This window comes from Apostichopus japonicus, chromosome 8 (genome assembly GCF_037975245.1).
Source record: "Apostichopus japonicus isolate 1M-3 chromosome 8, ASM3797524v1, whole genome shotgun sequence".
Classification (NCBI taxonomy): domain Eukaryota; kingdom Metazoa; phylum Echinodermata; class Holothuroidea; order Aspidochirotida; family Stichopodidae; genus Apostichopus; species Apostichopus japonicus.
In genome coordinates, this window is record NC_092568.1 from 41855317 (window position 1) to 41873291 (window position 17975).

The window sequence follows — 17975 nt, forward strand, 5'->3', positions numbered from 1 at the left end:
TGAAACAATTAATATAAGGAAACATTTAAAAGACAGTAAACATTCAAAAGCATATAGTAGAAAAATATCGCCTAAAAGGTATACACCATAAAACCTATAATAGGATAGGGATGGTCACATAACTCATACATCGCGACATACATTGGCTTAACAAAGTTTTGGCCTGCTATGAATGAACACGTTCCTCATATAATACATCAACAACGGCTTAACAACGTTGTATGCTCTATGTATTTTCTCTATGTATTTTCTTTACAATTGATCTAGTTTATGGCATAAGATTCCGAAAAAATTATCAAACATTTTATCCGTAGACTATGCTTGTTTTAATCATAATCCAATGGTGCAATTAGAAAGCTAATATTAAAACTCACCAAGTAGTCTACATTCTAACTTCTTCGCGGATTTCTGTCAACGCATTGTTCAATAATAATTGTGTTATTGAATATATTTGTTCTGTATACAATCAAATTTCGATAATTAACTTGGGGAAATTAGAGGGCATGCAGAATCGTCCACAATGTACACCAAACCACTGTAACACGTGTAGCAATTATCTTCTTGCGTACCGAACGTTAAATTGAACGAATCTTTTTCGTTGGTCGAGTTTCTTAAGAAAACAGGGACTTTGTTTTTCATGATATTAGTTCTTTGAATTAGCCGGATCGATAAACAACGTTCGCATTGTTTCAAATATTTACACACAATCGAATTTGAGCCCGGTGTGAGAGAGTAATCAAGTCGACATCTGCATCTATAATATAATCTTAGTTGGTGTCTGTGGTCTCATCATAACGTTCTTCCTCAAAAACACACCCACTACGACCTTTATAGTTACATCCTCCCTGATCATCTGCTGCACTATCTGTCACTATCTTGGTCTTGTACTTACCCAAGGTGAAATAAGTATGATCACCTCCTTCTTAATAGCTAATGATGCAAGTTATTATTCTAATGAATGGTAATGGAGTCAATATTTTCGATATATGGTTTGAACCTTGAATTTTATGCCTTTTGAGAAAGTACATTCATCAAGGCCTTTGACATGAAGACGCACTTGACGAATTTTACCTACGTAAAAGTAAATATAGCATTAATAAGACGGGCGAACGAGATATGCAAATGTCTGCTCATCAAAGTTCATTTTATCACGAATGAAGTGTGATATGGAAAGTTAATGCTATATATTCAAAACTGGAGATGTTAAAAGATAGATAGATAGATAGATAGATAGATAGATAGATAGATAGATAGATAGATAGATAGATAGATAGATAGATAGATAGATAGATAGATAGATAGATAGATAGATAGATAGATAGATAGATAGATAGATAGATAGATAGATAGATAGATAGATAGATAGATAGATAGATAGATAGATAGATAGATAGATAGATAGATAGATAGATAGATAGATAGATAGATAGATAGATAGATAGATAGATAGATAGATAGATAGATAGATAGATAGATAGATAGATAGATAGATAGATAGATAGATAGATAGATAGATAGATAGATAGATAGATAGATAGATAGATAGATAGATAGATAGATAGATAGATAGATAGATAGATAGATAGATAGATAGATAGATAGATAGATAGATAGATAGATAGATAGATAGATAGATAGATAGATAGATAGATAGATAGATAGATAGATAGATAGATAGATAGATAGATAGATAGATAGATAGATAGATAGATAGATAGATAGATAGATAGATAGATAGATAGATAGATAGATAGATAGATAGATAGATAGATAGATAGATAGATAGATAGATAGATAGATAGATAGATAGATAGATAGATAGATAGATAGATAGATAGATAGATAGATAGATAGATAGATAGATAGATAGAAACGGATACTCTCATATTAACCGATCAGATTGCAGCTGATCTGTGATTGGAACGATCGTACATATAGGTGATCGAGCCTAACTTTATATATCGCAATGAATGTTCTCATCTAACAGGATTAACTAGTATTCTATAAAACATTTGTTGGGAACTTTATCGTTTAGATTACTTTTCATTACGTCAAATTTGACCATTCTGAAACGTCGCGGATTCTTGACCTTACCGTAGAACCTCCTTTTCAAGCTAGAGCGATCGTTTTGTTTTGTTTCGTTTATGTACATATGACCTAGGCATACCAAGGCCTTCTATAGTCATTGCATTAGCTATTTATGTAGTATATATATAATTAACAAAAATACGACAAACTCTTCATTCTTCAAGCTGCTAAAACCAATAAATTAAGAGGAAAGGTTTGGAATATAATATTCCATACACGTTTTTGGTCGAGTTATTGAGTATATAGCCATTAAATTCTCATTACCGAACATATTTGAGAAGATTCAGCGGTCCGTTAAGACAATTCAAATCTACATTTCACTGCAAAGCACCTATATGGAAGACAATAATCGACAATATAGGTGTCGATTAAGCCAGTCACGTGTACTATTAATGATCCCAGGGCACTTTCATCAACATTTGAAGCTTTTATCACTTTTTTAAGTTGATGTTCAACTAACATTTATTTCTACGTATTGAATTAAATCCATTCTGGTTTGGAAGACTAAAATACTACAAAATAAATTGCCATTTGAAGGAGGACATTTTTTTGGTTTCTTGATGCTTGTTACTCATGTTGAGTAGTCAATCTATCGAACTGGACAATGGCCAGTAATTTACGGACTCTTTGTCTGTTGATCATGGTTTGGTGTTTAGTTCCGCCTGTTTTTTGTTACAATTCATCGAAGATTCCTCTTTATATTGGTGGAATGATGTCCATGACGGTAGGATGGGATGGTTCTGGATGTCTGGTATCAGCTGAACTAGCCCTGGAACAGATCAACAACCGATCAGATATTCTACCAGATTACGAGCTTAAGATGGTTTGGAATGATTCACAGGTATGTTCATACGTTACTCATATGATTTGGTTCCATACCGGTGCTTGACTCACCGCTCTGAGTGTAATAGAGCAGACAGGAAATTAATTTAATTATTTACGAAACATAATTATCCAGTGTAAATGGACGTTGACAGTAATGGCAAGACTATTTAAAAATAGTAAGTGGGCTACAAATATGAAGGATCGATCAGTCCTGGATAAACATTATTTTTACAGAGATTTAGAAAGAAAAGTAAGGATGTAATATGTAATATATCATAAGTATATCAGGTCGCCGATGGTGTGGTTGGGATGAGGCTAGACGGTCAAGCAGAATCCTATCGAGAATCCTCTTATGAAGTACTTTGACGTAATTTGTTTAAATTCAGAAGGAAAGTTGCAATTTGAGGATAAAAAAAAGAGATTTCATCCCCAACGCCAAAAATTGCTTACTTGACAAGGCACCTTAAAGCATCACAAAGACAAAAGTCCAAATGACTTTTTCAGCGGTGGTTCACAAAAGCCATTAATTAATTAATTCTCAAACATAGAAATGATATTTAGTTATTATATTATTAAAAAAAAATGAATGTCAACTGGAAATATCTGATTGAAAGAAAAGTTACTGTGAACTTTACGGTAGAAATGGTTACTGTATGGTGAGCCGAGAGAATGTTTGAAGGGAAACAATGACCTCCAACACCTTGTACAAAGTGTGGTGCTGAAACAAGATCAGAACTCTAACTAAGAAATAATTACGCTAGAGATAAATATAAAAGTGATATTTAATCATTGAAATCAAATGAAAATGAATATACATTAGGGTAAAATAAACACAATATAAAACAGAAAGTTTTAAGGTTTATTCTGTTTAGAATGCTTTATCATAAGGAATAATTTTAACCTTCACTATTACAAACAATCTTGATGATTCATTACAAATAATGCAAAGTTTGTTTGACCGCCTTTTACCGTGTCTATTGACATGTTGGTAAGTGCTATAATTTCTTTTCAACTTTGTTTTATAGATTGCTAAGTTTAACATATCTCCGTAAGGCATTCATTTTGTACTATTATGTAAGATGGTATGATAAGCTCGGTGGATATGTAAAAGTTGTACATAGGGATTGCATAATAGCCTACTTGTGTGGAAGTAAAAGCTAGATAGACAACATGTTATCTGGGCTGTTCTCTTTGTACTCGGTAAAATGTAGATGCTATGAGGTAGCCGCAGCTTTGTGCACCTTTGGTCAGTTTAGTCCCCTTCATTAGTGGCATAGATGGAATTTGTAGCCCTGGATTTTATAACCGAATGGCGTCCTTCTTGAATTAAATTTCTTCATGCTTAATTCTGCAACTACAGAGGACAGTTTTGTTTTATCTCACACTATACTGACAGTTCACATGGTGTTCCCATTAACATGTTATTTTATATTTCCCGGGAGCAGTAAATGGACTCCTTGCATTAAATATCGTCAAAATTATCAACATGTATATAAGTTAATGGGTCTTATATGTACCTTCTGCAAACATCACTTACAGTAAGTGCATATGTAATCGCTATTTACCAGCTTCTTTATTATGTGTGGTAAATATAATAGATCAGCTTAATCGATGTTATTATTAATTGCATCGAAGCTATTCACACTAGTTTTTTTTTACGTAGAAGACATTTGGAGCGTGTTTATATATACTTGCCTGTATCGATATCATGAGCTACCTTAGTTGTAGTTACATTCTTCATATCCGAGTACACCATTATAACTGTTACCGTGAACTTTTCACTATCAGAGATATCTACTGGAATAATCATTATACAATTTATTTTCATGATATCAGCAACGCCTTTTCCCACCAGATCCAAATAATTCAATTTTAATAATAAAAACAGGAGTAAAAATGTCGATACTGTGATCGCTATAGGCTATGTCTGATGCTTTAACATCAAATTAAACTTTTTGATCAATTTCTTGAACAGCTTTTGAGGGGACGAGAGGAAAAGTCATAATTTGCAAGAAACACTCACCATTGATGTAGATAATCTTATATGTATTATTAATGTATATGTATAATGAAGTATCCGCTGTAGTGAATAATTCTCGATTGATATTAGTGTTATGAGAAACCCATATTTGCTTAAAAATGATCTACTGCCTCGTCTGCTGCTCCATTAAAATCCTTTGTATGGTAATTGTGTCTTGATTTAAGATATATTGAAGTTTATTGTATTCTTGTACATCTTCTTTCCTAACAGTGCATTCAAAGTAGAGCCGCTCGGATTCTCTTTCGTCATATCTACAGTGAACCTCAAAAGATCCTTTTACTGAGCCCACCTTGCTCACCAGGTGCTCAGTTGATTGCATCGGCTTCGAGATATTGGAATTTAATCAATGTAAGTATACATATTTTGAGAATTTTAACTTGATCTTTTTCTACTGACAGTATGTTTAGATTCTCATCTCTTTGTTAGGTTTGACATTCTCCTCCATAAACAAAAATAAAATCATTTGTTTTAAGTCTTATACTCACTAAAGAATTGCAACCTAGTTCCCAACTATTCTAGTGTTAAATTAGATCAATTAGATATTATATTGGATTTTTGGAAAATAACTTTAACAAAACAATGCTACCAGTACTCAAATCAAATCCTTTTCAATAACAGATTTAGTAGAATACCTTCCTCGACTTGACTCAATTCGACTCCAAAGAAGACAAGAAGTTCCCACAGGAAATTATCATTTCAAATAGACGCAATGTTTGCTCATCGCTTTTTTAAATGACTTTCCAGTTTTACTTGATTTCTACTTTGAAAAACAAAAGATTTTAGTATCAATAAAGGTTTACACATTCTTAATACACAGGTCATTATCCTACTGTTAATTATTAGATACCGTAAGTTTCCGTTCCGAAAATTCCAAAACTGTTATTACCCTAATTAAGAATTTACATAAAATGTAAATGTAAAATGTATGTTTCAGTTCTTTAAGAGTGGGTGGAGAGTGGATATATATATATATATATATATATATATATATATATATATATATATATATATATATATATATATATATATTTATATATATATATATATATATACTATATATATATATATATATATATATATATATATATATACTATATATATATATAAATATACTATATTACTTCCAATCACTTACCTCATTTAATTATTGTATCTCACTCGAGATCCAGCCTTTCTCTAAATGCAGCATAGTTGTTTGACAGTTTTTCCGTTATTCCTATATATATATATATATATATATATATATATATATATATATATATATATATACTATATATATATATATAAATATACTATATTACTTCCAATCACTTACCTCATTTAATTATTGTATCTCACTCGAGATCCAGCCTTTCTCTAAATGCAGCATAGTTGTTTGACAGATTTTCCGTTATTCCTATATTTATATATATATATATATATATATATTATATTTTATATATTATATTTTATATATTATATTTTATATATAATATAATTATTATTGCGGTAATCAGGTTGTATACGGAGCGATTACTACCGAGTTGACAAACCGTGTCAAGTACCCAAACGTTTACCGTGTTGTTCCGATCGCTACAAAGTTATTCAACGAAGTCTATTTCTGGCTGATGAAAACGTATGGCTGGCGGAAGATAGGCTATTTAGCAGATAGTTCTGAAGCTAACATAAAGGTACGCTGCAAGAAAAAAGTGTATCTATATATTTTATATATCGATTTTAATTTTAGTTACCGTCATCGCCTTGAGTTTCATCAACATTTGGTTATTATCTTCAGACCATTAAAATCAGAATTAAAACAAATTTTAAAGTTAAAAATGCTTTAAAGCTCTCCTTTAACAAGAAATATCTCCACGTATCTAACCTATTAACGTATCAACAATATTTCTTGTAGTACTGTATTGTTTGTATAATTTTCTCAGATATAAGCGAATTCATTTTCTGTTTGTCAAGTTGATTTATGAATCTTCTAATGTCATCATGTAGGCTCAGAATGTATTCATCGAGAAAGTTAAGTCCCTTAACGCAACACTGATTACGGAGCAACTTAATGATGTAGCAAAAAACCAAGTTGAGAATCTCAAGGTAAATTATAGGGATCTAATTCTTTTCTTTTGTAATTATTCTTAAGTTAGATTGCATTTAAATAAAATTATGACGATTGCCATTACAGTTTTAGGTTTATATTACTTATTTAACCAATAAATATGTGGAAGGTATTGTTGAAGAAGCTATATGTTATTTGAGCATATAATTTGCAATTTTAAACATATGACTGATAACATTTGCGAATGACGTCTTGGTTCAGTCATTTTCATATCTGATGAATAAACTCATTTTAAGCAAACCAATGTATATAATATATTTCTATATTACCTTGAACTTTGATTTGATACGTTATTGCTAAAGTTCCTTTCGGTAGTATTTTCGATATTAATATCATATCAATTAATTATGTATCGCTTCATTTAAACATGATATTTACAGAGTTAGTATAATAACTACTTTTTTATCTTATGACCTGATATATTTCATGTGATTTTCTTAATGTATTATTACATTTCTTGTTATGTTATTTTGAATGTTACAAATTCAATAATATTTCTGAATTCTTGTAGAGTCAAGATGTTCGAATATTATTTTCAATTGTGTATGAATCTCAGACAAGGTTCATCTTTTGTGAGGTGAGTTTCAGTATTTATCAATCATGATGTTTTAATACCTACCTATAGCTTAGCCTGTGTTCCTTCGTTTCCTACTTTAATTCATTTTCAATTATTACTTTAGGCTTCATTTTTATTATTCTCCGTATCAAATATTAACTTTTGACTCGCGTAGAACATGTCCAGCCACCTGTCACGGTGTATCACATAAGCCGTTACCAAAACAACAAACAAGGGATATCTATCCAGAACTAAATCGGCACAACTATTTTATGCAGTGACTTTCTTAATTGCATAGTCCCTGTTTTGCGATTGATTTTGCAGTGTATCACTCTTGGAAAATTATGTTGTATTAAGTCGTGTATTCTAATCCAGTGATATTTTTAGTCCATGGCGTGTTAATCCCGGGGTTAACCATACCCGTATATTAGCAAGTGTTATTGAAATATCCCATACCAATGAGTTGGTTTGGGAGAGAATGCATGAGGTATTCCTATCGTGTTTTACTTTGAATTACAGAAATATACATATGAACTTATTGTTGTTTAATCATTTCTTAGTTAAGTTGTAATTGTATATCGTTGGAACGTTACGTCGCACACGTCACGCTGTCTTTGTGTCCAGTACAGTGTCATATTTTACCAATCTACAGACTTACAAGGCCGGATTTTATGGTCCGCATATAGTTTGGGTGATACCATTTTGGTATCGGCCAAACTGGTGGTTGATCGAAGACGACAACGTGAACTGTACTGCAGAGGAATTGGAAGAGATTCTTTTCACAACCACCGTTCTTGGAGTGGACGTTCCCCTCATCAGTCCATTGGAGAAACCGACTATTTCCGGGATCGTAAGCTGTTAATTATTGTGTAGTTTAAAGCCACGAATTATATCATTGATAACACATCGGCAAATTTAAGTTTACCTTTTTATTTAATTGTTTTGTTTCAGAGAACCGTGGTTTGCCGAAAAAAGTTATTATGAGGAGTCTCTTTGAATAATGGGCTGCAAGTGATCGATACTATTAGTACACGAACAAGTTTGAACTTTATCGAATCTGTCTATACATTCTTCATGTCTCTTTGAATTATTTAACTCTTGCCTTATAACGCAGCCCCATCCCAACATTCAAACACAAATATACACGGAAAAAATACACCAGCGCATCTCTCCTGAAGCTTAAAAAGTCCACGAGAAACTCGATCAATGTGTTTCCTTAAAGGATATCACTGACTTGTCATTTTCATGACATCTTGCATACATGTCGATTGAATTTGATATTTACTGAATTTGACTAGATATTACGAAGTATAATAATCATTAATGGAACATGATAAAAATGAACAAAAGGATTCAACCCTGCAATTTATACTTTGAAACGATATCAGGTTTTATTAGAATTTTCTAAGGTTTCATAAGGTGTTAACAATAAGAAAGTGTATGCAAGATGCACATGTGCATGTCAGTTTTCTGCAAGCGTTAAAACATACCTGCTATGTTTTATGCATTTACATTGCTGTATCTATACATTAACCTTAGTATTCTTTGCTTTAGGTGGTGCATTGGTCTGCAGCCGGTCTAGTAATTAAATATTCACACGGTTGATTTGTACTCATCTCATGTTAAGGCTCTAATAACATAAGCTTACCTAAACGCTAGGAATATCTTGCTCAGTGTAGGAGTTAGGATTTTATGAAGCCGTATCAGAGGGTATTATTTGTCAATGTGAAACTGATATGTGTGAACGCAAAGTGGTGAAACATTTTAGATGTTTTTCGTTTCATTTCAATTAGCATATAGAATGTAAACAGTTTTGAAACTGAAACCAATGCCAGTATACAAACTAAAAACATTCCGTAGGAAATGAGAACAACATCACTACCAGGTACAATTGCCTGATTGATTCGTTGGGTGATTTAGTGGTTGTGTGGCTGATTGAATGCATTAATTACTAATTTACATTCTGGCATTTTAGTTTGAATCATGTTGTCAGCATATGAACTTGAAGTAAGTCACTATATTTTGATCGTTTATTTTCATTCGATTTAAAGACTCCAATCGGATTTGTAGAAGAGATGAAACATCGGTTGACTTGGCCTAAATACCAAGCTTATACTTTCAATAGTTATACAGCTTACACGTATGACGCAATATGGACTATTGGCTTATTATTAAACCGCTCAGCAAGAATACTGCAGGAATCTAGTAGTCCTAAACGTCTTGAAGATTTTACCTACACAGATGTCGACTTATACCAACTCTTCCTGGATGGATTATCAACAACGGATTTCTTCGGAGCTACCGTAAGTCACATGTTGCTTCTACATAGGTTTTTTATTTTTATAATTTCCGTTTTTAGTCTCACTCGTTCTAGATTCAGGATGTACAAAATCATCAAATATAATTTATTCACCAGAGATTCTCAGAACGATAGAAGGGCAATCACTTGAGTTTATAAACATATATCCACAATTGTTGAAATGCTTTACAACCTGTTTATTCATTACTTTGAAATATCTCTAAGACGTTATAAAAAGCTTTTGTTCACACTAATTCTGTAGGGACAAGTGAAGTTCGCAAAAGGAGAAAGACTTGGTGGTTCTGAACTTTTTCAACTACAAGGTACGTATACATACACCAGTGCAGTCATTGGCGGATCTTGGATTCACAATAAACATTTGACCACTAAACAAACTCAAACGCCCCGACCAAATGAAACGCTCAAAATCCTCAAAGCAGAAAGATTGTCAAGGGTTGGAAGTTTCAATTCTCCTAGAATACCAATGCCCCCTTTTAAGATTCTCCTACTTTGCCTCACACTACAACATCATCGTAACTACAGCAGTATAACCAATTGATATTTCCCATTTAGTTCGATGTCCTCCTGACTGGTTTCTACATACTCGGTATTGTTTTCATTTGTCTAATAACCAAACGGCTGATTGGAGTCAAGCTGTCACGTCATGTACCATAGCGGGCGCAGAACTTGCAGATTTGTCAACGGACGGGGAGATTTCGTTCTTATCAAGAAAATGGATAACAAACTGGTAAGGTAGTACTAGCTTAATATTGAAGCAATGTAAAGCACACCTGGTTCTAAATATGAAGTTATTAATGATAAAGCAATACATTTCGGAATAAATTAACATGTTAACAACGAACATTCTTTACATTCTCTTATAATATATAGATTATAAGTATTAATAATCAGAACTTAAAAGAGAAAATAAGCCGTTAACAGACTACTTATCTACTACAAGAAGTTAAATACATAAAAGTTAGAAGTCCTAGCGTTTCGTTCCAAGCAGGATCTTCCTCAGCTAGTATCGATCCTGCCAGGGTGAAAACAACAGGCCCATTCTCTTTTATTTAATTATCAAACTTGAAAGAGCATCAATCATAATTTATTTTTGACTTGCAGGCGTGGTGGTCACCAGACATTGAATCAAACAAAATCAAACATCGATGCAGGCACGTCAGTCTGGATAAGGGACGAGTCACGTGACTGTGCTTTCGTTGATTTTGGCGCCGAAAATAAAGAATTCGCTGGAGATTGTAGTGAAGAAAGGGCATTTATTTGCAAGGCTAAAGCAGGTTTGGAAATTCACTACGAATCTTACTAAATGATATCGAATGTGTGCCATGTAATTGAAGCTAATACTTGATGATGCAAGCTGTTGTATTTTTTCTTTATCGTTTTAGCTCATGCTTCTCCTGGCAAATGCGACTTTTTACTCATCGGGTATGGTTACTTTACCGAGAAATATAAATGTACACATTAAGTACAAGTATTCCTTGACATGGAACTGTACACTTGACAGCTGTTCAAACCGGATAGATCTATCTATGTTGGGATATGCAAACACAGATATACACCACTAAATTGCTTTATAAAACTTGCAGCTCATTTTATGACAAGAACACGGGCCATTAAACGTCAATGAATAGCTTAAATTATAAATATAATCACAATGCAAATCAAAATCACCCGATTATCTTCAGAAAGAAGGTTCGATCTTAGCTTCATTGATCTTTTTAACTGTTTCTATTGTTACAGCTATTGTTGGTGTATCACTTGCAGTTTACACCTCAGCTACAGATGAAATGCTTTGGAAGACTCCCATCGTATGGGCCGGTAACATTAATCATTTTTACTACTCACTGGTTTCTTGAAAACAACGGTTTTAATTCATATAACGTTCCATGCGCCTCCATTGCTGCAAATATGCTTTCACATATTATACAAAGCATGACTCTTATTAAGTTTTAATGTATGATCAACCATTTTAGTTAGCATACCTTCAATCAAATGTTATTGTCTCACTTGATATTTCATTATCTATAATCTAGTCTTTATTACAAACCGCTGGTTATACATGACCATTTTGTAATGCTTAACTAGATGGACTATTTTCTCCATACTCACTTTTGTTAATTCCTTTTTTGGTCATTAGTTTTTGCCTTTGCATTTTCTTTTCTTCTTTTTACTTTAATCAGGTGGCGAGGTTCCTCTAGATGCCCCGATTACTGTCCCTATAACGACTGATAGAATAGAGAGACTGATACCAGCATATTTACATATTTTGGTGACGTCATTCTCATCAGTTGGAATAGTGATTATTCTTATAACATCCCTGCTCATCATTCGTTATATCAGAAGAGGGTTAGTTCTCAATTTTTCCTCTTCCTTTTTGTTTTCATTAATAGATAATAAATATTGGTCAGTAACAACAAATCAAATTTATTACACTTATGCCTGTCAGAAAATAGCAATATCACAAAAAGATGAATCATAAATTGAAATTAGCTATTAATCATGACTTTCAGTATAACATCTTTCAGGTTTTTGCACTGTTTTGACACTTACAGATCACGCCGTGGCATGGATGCTGTTTTTGATTACGTCACACTGTTCGGTGGCTTCCTAATGTATGTCTCAGTGTCGTGTACCAAATCTGATCTGCTGCCCTCTCTATCAGACCAACATCATCTCCTCGTTTGCAAGGTAATAATAATTATCAAGGTCACCGCATCCATTAGATAAATATTTGTCAGTTGTAATATGCATCCGAAAATGAAGTCATCAATATAATCGTTTAATTTAATATTCATCGGAATCATCGGTCTTATCGCTGGAGTTTTTAAAGCAAAACTAATTGCCAGCTTATCCAAGAATAGCCATGATTACTGAAGAGAAAACTTTGTTAATAGATCAAAGATGCAGCTTTTATATATGTTTTTTACTGGTCATATGGAGGTCAACAATAGGAAAGGAATATAAATGTAACTGTCAATAAATGCTAACTCAAGATGATTTTAAACAACATAAGCTTCAGTATAATTTTCCTTTTTGATGTATAGATTAACGATGTCATTGCTTCTCTGGGTTTTACTATGGCTGTATCAACACTTGTTGCAAGAATCTGGCTGGTTTATAATTCCTTAAAGTCAGATGATCACGTGGTAGGTTATACACTAGTATGGTTACATTACACCTTTAAAGTTAAGGAGCCTTGCTTAATAACGGAACGGAAGCGAAAACATTTTTGGTATAAATTGGTCAAATGTAGATTAACGTCATTGTTAGTTATTTTAGTGATAATTGTTGTTTGTTGATTATTGCTAATATATAGATTTTATTTCAATGTGATTACAATCATGTCCCTTACTTTTGAATAAGTATAAGAACTAAAGGAAGCTTCAGATTCAGGAGCGCGTATAAATATATACATAAGATAGATGGATGGATAAATGGATGCATGGATGGATGCATATATTTGAAATGGTAATTAAGAATACTTGACGTGAACGTTGATTAATAGGGTTCATATGATTAAATTGTAATTAAAACAATACGATGCAGCTTTTTATATCCATTCATATTTAATAAATAAATAAATATATATATATATAAATATATACCAACCAACTTTATATATATATATATATATATATATATATATATATATATATATATATATATATATATATATATACATATATATATATATATATATATATATAAATATATATATATATATATATATATATATATATATATATATATATATATATAGATATATATATATATATATATATATATATATATATATATATATATATAGATATATATATATATATATATATATATATATATAATTATAATATAATATATGTATATGTTATTGAGGTTTAAGGTGTTGCAGATTTGATTAACATTTCAATTCGGATTTCTTTTCGTTTTCACAGGGTAGCAGTGTTTTAAAACTTCGTAGCATAATTGCAGCGCTCTTAATTTTTGATGCGATCTGTCTGACTTTGAAAAACTTTCTGTATCCTGTTTACCTTAATTTTGTGCCCTTGGGAAGCGAGGTGAGCTTTGTTTAACTTCTTTCAGAATGAATATACATGAATTAACATCATATATATAATAAATCATACTAACTACAAATTTTAAATCTCACTAAAAACCTAATGCATCGTGAAAACTACAGCACCCGAATCTGGCAGAATGAGTATTGATATGTCATTTATTTATTTTCCTGTTAGGTGGATCCGGAGAATTCCAATCATTTCATTGAATACTACTTCAGTGAATGTTCCTCAGGAGATGGAGTCGTCCCTCTCCTCCTCTCGTTTGCTGATAAAGCTGTCCTGCTTCTCACCGGGTCATTTCTATCTTATGAAATAACACAAGTAAAGTATATTTCCAAAAGTTTGCATCAGTATATGCATAAATTAAAATACTTTAATGTTAACTAAAAACACAGTACTTTTTAATTATAAAAGTACCGGCAAGCACACACATGATGTCTTTATAACCATCTTTATTCTTAATACCTTGAAAATAGTACAGTGGTTATTTAACACTGTGTAATTTTCATATACCGCTTCTGAATGATTGCTCTTGGTTAATATTAATATTGTATCTCCTTTTATACTCTTTATCATCTTTAGGCTGACTTGTCTCCGGTTGGAGACAGTAAGCAGGTCGTCATCTGCATCTATAACATCATCTTATTTGGTGTCTGTGGTCTCATCTTGATATTCCTCCTCAAGAACACACCCACCGAGACATTTATATTTACATCCTCCCTGATTAACGGCTGCACTACCGTCACTATCTTGGTCTTGTACTTACCCAAGGTGAAATAAGTATGATGACCTACTAAACTTTTGCAATTCAGAATTTTTCGATTTATTGCAGAATTGTAAACCGTGACAATTGGTTTGGCGTTTCGACGTTAAAGAAAATTGTAATGAACGAGATTACTCAATCACAAAACTTTCGATGTATTTTTGTTAAAATCCTGAAGCTTTATTACGCTGCTTAGTTTAATAATGGTTGCATGAAATGCATACGTAATTCTTTATTCTTCATCTTATACCACGCGGAAGACAGACAATAACTATAGCATCGTTTATATAATTATACATCACGTATTTACGTGCTTTTTAAACGGACAAAAGTACTCATTTCAGATAATCTATTGGGTGAAAAATCGAAAAATAGACGAAAGTCATGAATCAAGAAAAAGCCAATGTACGTCATCAACAGCTGATGTTTCATCGGTAAGGACTGTAACTCATGCAATCTTTATCTATAAAAGTATGTATATAGATGTATAATATTGCCGCTCACATATGACGAATTATTTCGAAGGAAGTGATTTATCATCTTCTAACTTTATTGGATCTTTCACCGAATAAAATTAACAATGTTTCATAACGTAGCAGAATCACAACGCTAAAGGTACAAATATCATTTTTTAACCTTTTTAAAGTAAATTGAGCATTTAGTATCATACGTCTGGCCTGGCCAAAAACTCCTTCCCATTCCTTTCCTTGATTATTAACTGGTTTCATAAGTAAACAAAGACGAAATATCTAATTAATGACATTGAAATATCGAGGCTTTGTCAATCTGAATAGTCAACACAATCTGGATGAGAATCAAGTACTACTTGATAATACGTTCTCCTAACTGTTGAATGCTAAAAGAAAAAAAATTCACGAAACAAACCATTTAAAGATTTATAACGTTTATTGTTACATCTTGATTAGTTTCCAAATACGTGAAACGTTTCAAACGAAGTCTTATATTCAAAGCTTAAATATTATATTTTCTTAAGTAATTCGTCTACCTTAAACATTTTGTTTCGTTGAAGATACAACATGATATACACAGTCACGTAATGAATGGGCGCACGTGTAACCTACGACCTGACCTGACCTATGACATTGCTTTGTAGCTAAATACACAAATATTAGTAACTAGTTCTTCTGTGTCTCTCTTATTATGTCTCTTGCTAAGAGTGCTGCATCAACCAATGAAAACCTGCGAGGTAAGGTACCAAAGAAATTATTGGATGAGAATATCAAACTGAAAAAGGAGTACAAACAGGTAAATATATCATATATGCAAACTAATTCATGTAAAAGGTTAAACAAATCATTTAATTTCGTGAAACCGGTACGCGTTAAACCGAACTTATATACAGGTTCCACGAAACCAACAAATTACATGTTGTCAATGCAATTCTTTTGCTGATCATTCGTTGACCATATGAATAAGAGAGCTATATTGAACGAACAGATACGTCGTGATTCTTTAGAAATTAAATTACATTTTTATATTTTTCTCTCTTGTAGACTATCAAGATCTTGGTTTATAGAGTATATAAAACATATAAAGATTTATTTTTGTTTACAATAAAATACTAACTACATACTGTGAAAGGTTATCAGATACTTTATTTTAATTCCTAATTGTAAGATACACATGATGCGTTTAAATATTATATCATTTACAACTAATAACAACAAACTACTTTTGGTAGTATGCAAATGAATAATGACGTTTTACGTATTTCTCTTCAGTTGCAGCAAATGGTCCGTGAGAGGAAACTTGCCCCCCTCCAAACACTTTAATGGTTATGTGTTATTTGTCAAACGTATTATATATATGATATGTTCTGTGAAAGACAAGTCATTGTTTCTTGTACCAGTGCATTATAGCTAAATTTGGATGCATCTCAACGAGTGACCGTAAGCATCTGCATTTAATAGGTTAGGTACATATCTAATTCTGCAATTAGAATCAATGTGATACTTCCCATGTCATATGACTTTACAGTCAGTAAACAATGAAACAACAATATACAACATATGTTATTTACATACATATCCTTGTACTTAAATGCTCAATGCGGTTTCCTACTTGGTGTTGTGTTTGAAGGATTTGGATAAAACGTTTGTTATCATTATAGGCCTTTTGGCTAAGATCATGTACAGCATTATTTTCTTCTTGCAGGGAAACCATGATGCACACCTGACTACGATAAAACACAGACAAAATCTCTATGTTATGTAACTGGGGTTTGAGAGCGAATCAGTCAGTTCGTCGTTTAGTTTTACCTGCCCAGGTTCTTTCCTATCATTGTTGCTGACTGTTTCATACATTAATAGTTTCCTGTATTTTGATTGATAATTTAGTGGTTGAAGTAGCAATTAAATACGTCTGAAAATTTAGCGAACACTCTTTCTGGCTTTAATTATTGAGTAAATTTAATAAAGGATGATATATATTTATATATTAAGGTTTCATGACTGGTTCGTTTGAAGGTTCAATTTTAATGATTTTTAAAATTTGGCTGATCTGTGAATATTGTGATGAAGTGAATAAAAGTTCTTAATGTTCATAAGTTACATATCGTGTTTATTTGATTGATTGTTTATTTGTGAAAAAATGCCAATATTACAATATAATTGGTAACAAATAAAGCAATACAAAAAAAGGTATTTAAGCACAACCATCGAGAGAATTATCATTAAGAACATCTACCTTTACACGTTCACGAATTTTTATAATAACTAAAGCCCCCGAACCTTTTTCCCCAAAGACAAAGATACCCTTAGGCTGTTAATTAGGCCTGTCATTACCTTTAAAACTTGCCAATTCCTTACTATAGCCACATAAGTACAGCTGAGTGATTGTACTCTCTGCATGACTTTAATTAGATTCGTTAACGTCAGCTAACAAAAAAACAACGAAGTCAAACTGTTAACACCATATTAGTATAGGTGATGTATGTACACTGAGCATTCAGATGGACTTGGGTGTATAAGATATATGTAGTATGAAGTTTATCCGAACCCAAATTCGTTTCAAATCATCAGTGTTTTTTATCACTAATATTGGCAATCAAGCCACACGCAATGGCAATAAATGTAATTATTCAACTCCGCAAATTGGCTTTATATTACAATGCATTCTCTCTTAAAGTCTCAATACGTGTTTGCTGATGAATGTCGGACAACAAACTTCCGAAGCAGATACAATGTTTTTTATTATAAATGCA

General features: G+C 32.1%; 2 protein-coding genes across 4 annotated transcripts in view; both read left to right on the forward strand.

Moving 5' to 3' along the window:
• LOC139972072 (gamma-aminobutyric acid type B receptor subunit 1-like) overlaps positions 1-17192 on the forward strand; it is a 44344-nt gene extending 27152 nt beyond the window's left edge. For 2 of the 3 annotated variants that reach the window (XR_011794579.1, XR_011794578.1), the window contains one exon: positions 16684-17191. The gene's annotated coding sequence lies outside the window, so the exon portion shown is untranslated. Of the gene's footprint in view, positions 1-16683 lie in introns of all 3 variants that reach the window. The other variant, XR_011794580.1, reaches the window with a different exon arrangement.
• LOC139972073 (gamma-aminobutyric acid type B receptor subunit 1-like) lies at positions 2347-16689 on the forward strand. Its single transcript, XM_071978974.1, has 20 exons — positions 2347-2929; positions 5165-5302; positions 6451-6624; positions 6938-7036; positions 7570-7635; positions 8267-8464; positions 9666-9917; positions 10176-10236; positions 10487-10661; positions 11036-11208; positions 11672-11749; positions 12112-12277; positions 12484-12619; positions 12976-13077; positions 13864-13986; positions 14164-14310; positions 14572-14760; positions 15097-15186; positions 15929-16018; positions 16495-16689. The coding sequence occupies exons 1-20, from the start codon at positions 2693-2695 to the stop codon at positions 16543-16545; spliced, it is 2745 nt and encodes a 914-aa protein (XP_071835075.1). The 5' UTR covers positions 2347-2692; the 3' UTR covers positions 16546-16689.
• Positions 17193-17975: the final 783 nt, after the last annotated feature.